Source organism: Buceros rhinoceros, unplaced genomic scaffold, assembly GCF_000710305.1.
Source record: "Buceros rhinoceros silvestris isolate BGI_N320 unplaced genomic scaffold, ASM71030v1 scaffold21619, whole genome shotgun sequence".
Taxonomy (NCBI): Eukaryota; Metazoa; Chordata; class Aves; order Bucerotiformes; family Bucerotidae; genus Buceros; species Buceros rhinoceros.
The window spans coordinates 1,928-3,166 of record NW_010433555.1 but is presented as its reverse complement, the minus strand read 5'-3'; the positions used below and the strand labels follow the sequence as shown (position 1 = coordinate 3,166).

General features: G+C 64.5%; 1 protein-coding gene across 1 annotated transcript in view; it reads right to left on the bottom strand.

Moving 5' to 3' along the window:
* Positions 1-1,239, bottom strand: part of SLC11A1 (solute carrier family 11 (proton-coupled divalent metal ion transporter), member 1) — a gene marked incomplete at its 3' end in the record, with an annotated part of 6,330 nt that overhangs the window by 4,511 nt on the left and 580 nt on the right. The window contains exon 3 of the mRNA XM_010144168.1: positions 277-420. Coding sequence (XP_010142470.1) covers positions 277-420 — 144 coding nt within the window. The remainder of the gene's footprint in view (positions 1-276; positions 421-1,239) is intronic.

The following is a 1,239-nucleotide window of genomic DNA, read 5'->3' as shown; positions in this document are numbered from 1 at the left end:
GCAGCAGGGGCTGGTTACCAGGCAGGATCCGGCTGCCCAGGGCTCCAGCAAGGTTATCAGCCAGCTCAGGGACATGGGGAAGGGAAGCCTCCAGGGGCTGGAGGCTGTCCCCAACCCAGGCAGAAGGGTGTCATTCTCGCACCCCTGGGTGCCCCCCCGCCATATCCTTTCATATCCTTCCCGCTCGCCGGCTGAGGAAGACAGTTTGCCATGGGGCCGGGCGGCCGTTGGCGCAGGAGAGGTTACGAAACCCCCGGCTGCTTCCTGACCCCGGGGCCAGGGGGGGCCCAGTCTCACCTTGAAGCCCGCCACCGCCCCGCACTGCAGGTCCGACTCCACGTTCCCCGGGTCCAGGTAGGCAATGCTCATGAGGAAGCCGGGACCGGTGAAAGCCCAGAGTTTCCTGAAGCTGAAACCGGGCTGGGACAAGGCAGCAGGTCAGGAAGAGGAACTTCCATTCAAAACCAGTGTCTCCCAGTTGCAGTCCCTGTCCCCTTTAGCGGGATGCTGAGAGGCCCTATGCTACCCCCACATATGCGTTTCGCACACGGAGAACATTTCTCCCACCTGCTCTGTGGAGGGAACTGCTGCCCCCAGCCCCTCTCTGTTAGCAGCAGTGCCGGGGGCAGTGAGACCCCCACCCTGTCCCACCCGGGGACAGGTTGGATGGGGTTGCAGGGGGTCCCCGGGGCTGTCAGGTACTGTTAACTGCACCCCGTGGGATGTCACTCCTCCCCCCAGCCCCTCTCTGTTAGCAGCAGTGCCGGGGGCAGTGAGACCCCCACCCTGTCCCACCCGGGGACAGGTTGGATGGGGTTGCAGGGGGTCCCCGGGGCTGTCAGGTACTGTTAACTGCACCCCGTGGGATCCCAATGCTGAGGAACTCTCATTCCTTCCCCTTCTCCCCTCCGTCCTCCAGGACCAGCTGGCAGGGCACAGGCAGCCTGCGGGAGCCCCACCGGGCTGGGCTGGCCCAGGACGGGGAGCCCAGAAGGTGTGTGAGCCGCGGGGTGATCTCTGCAGCGGTGTAGCACCTCGCCCCGTGACTCAGTTTCCCCATGGAAACCTTTAAATGTGGAAAAGCTCTGCCTGGGGGGCCATGATTTGCCTGAGCTGGGTTTGGGGGCACTGGGGTCCCCAGGGCATGTCCCAGGCATGTCTCCCCCTGCTACGGTGGCACTTTTGCCCCCTACACCTCAACCTCACTGACGTACTGGCACCCCGTTGCGCCTCTGCCAC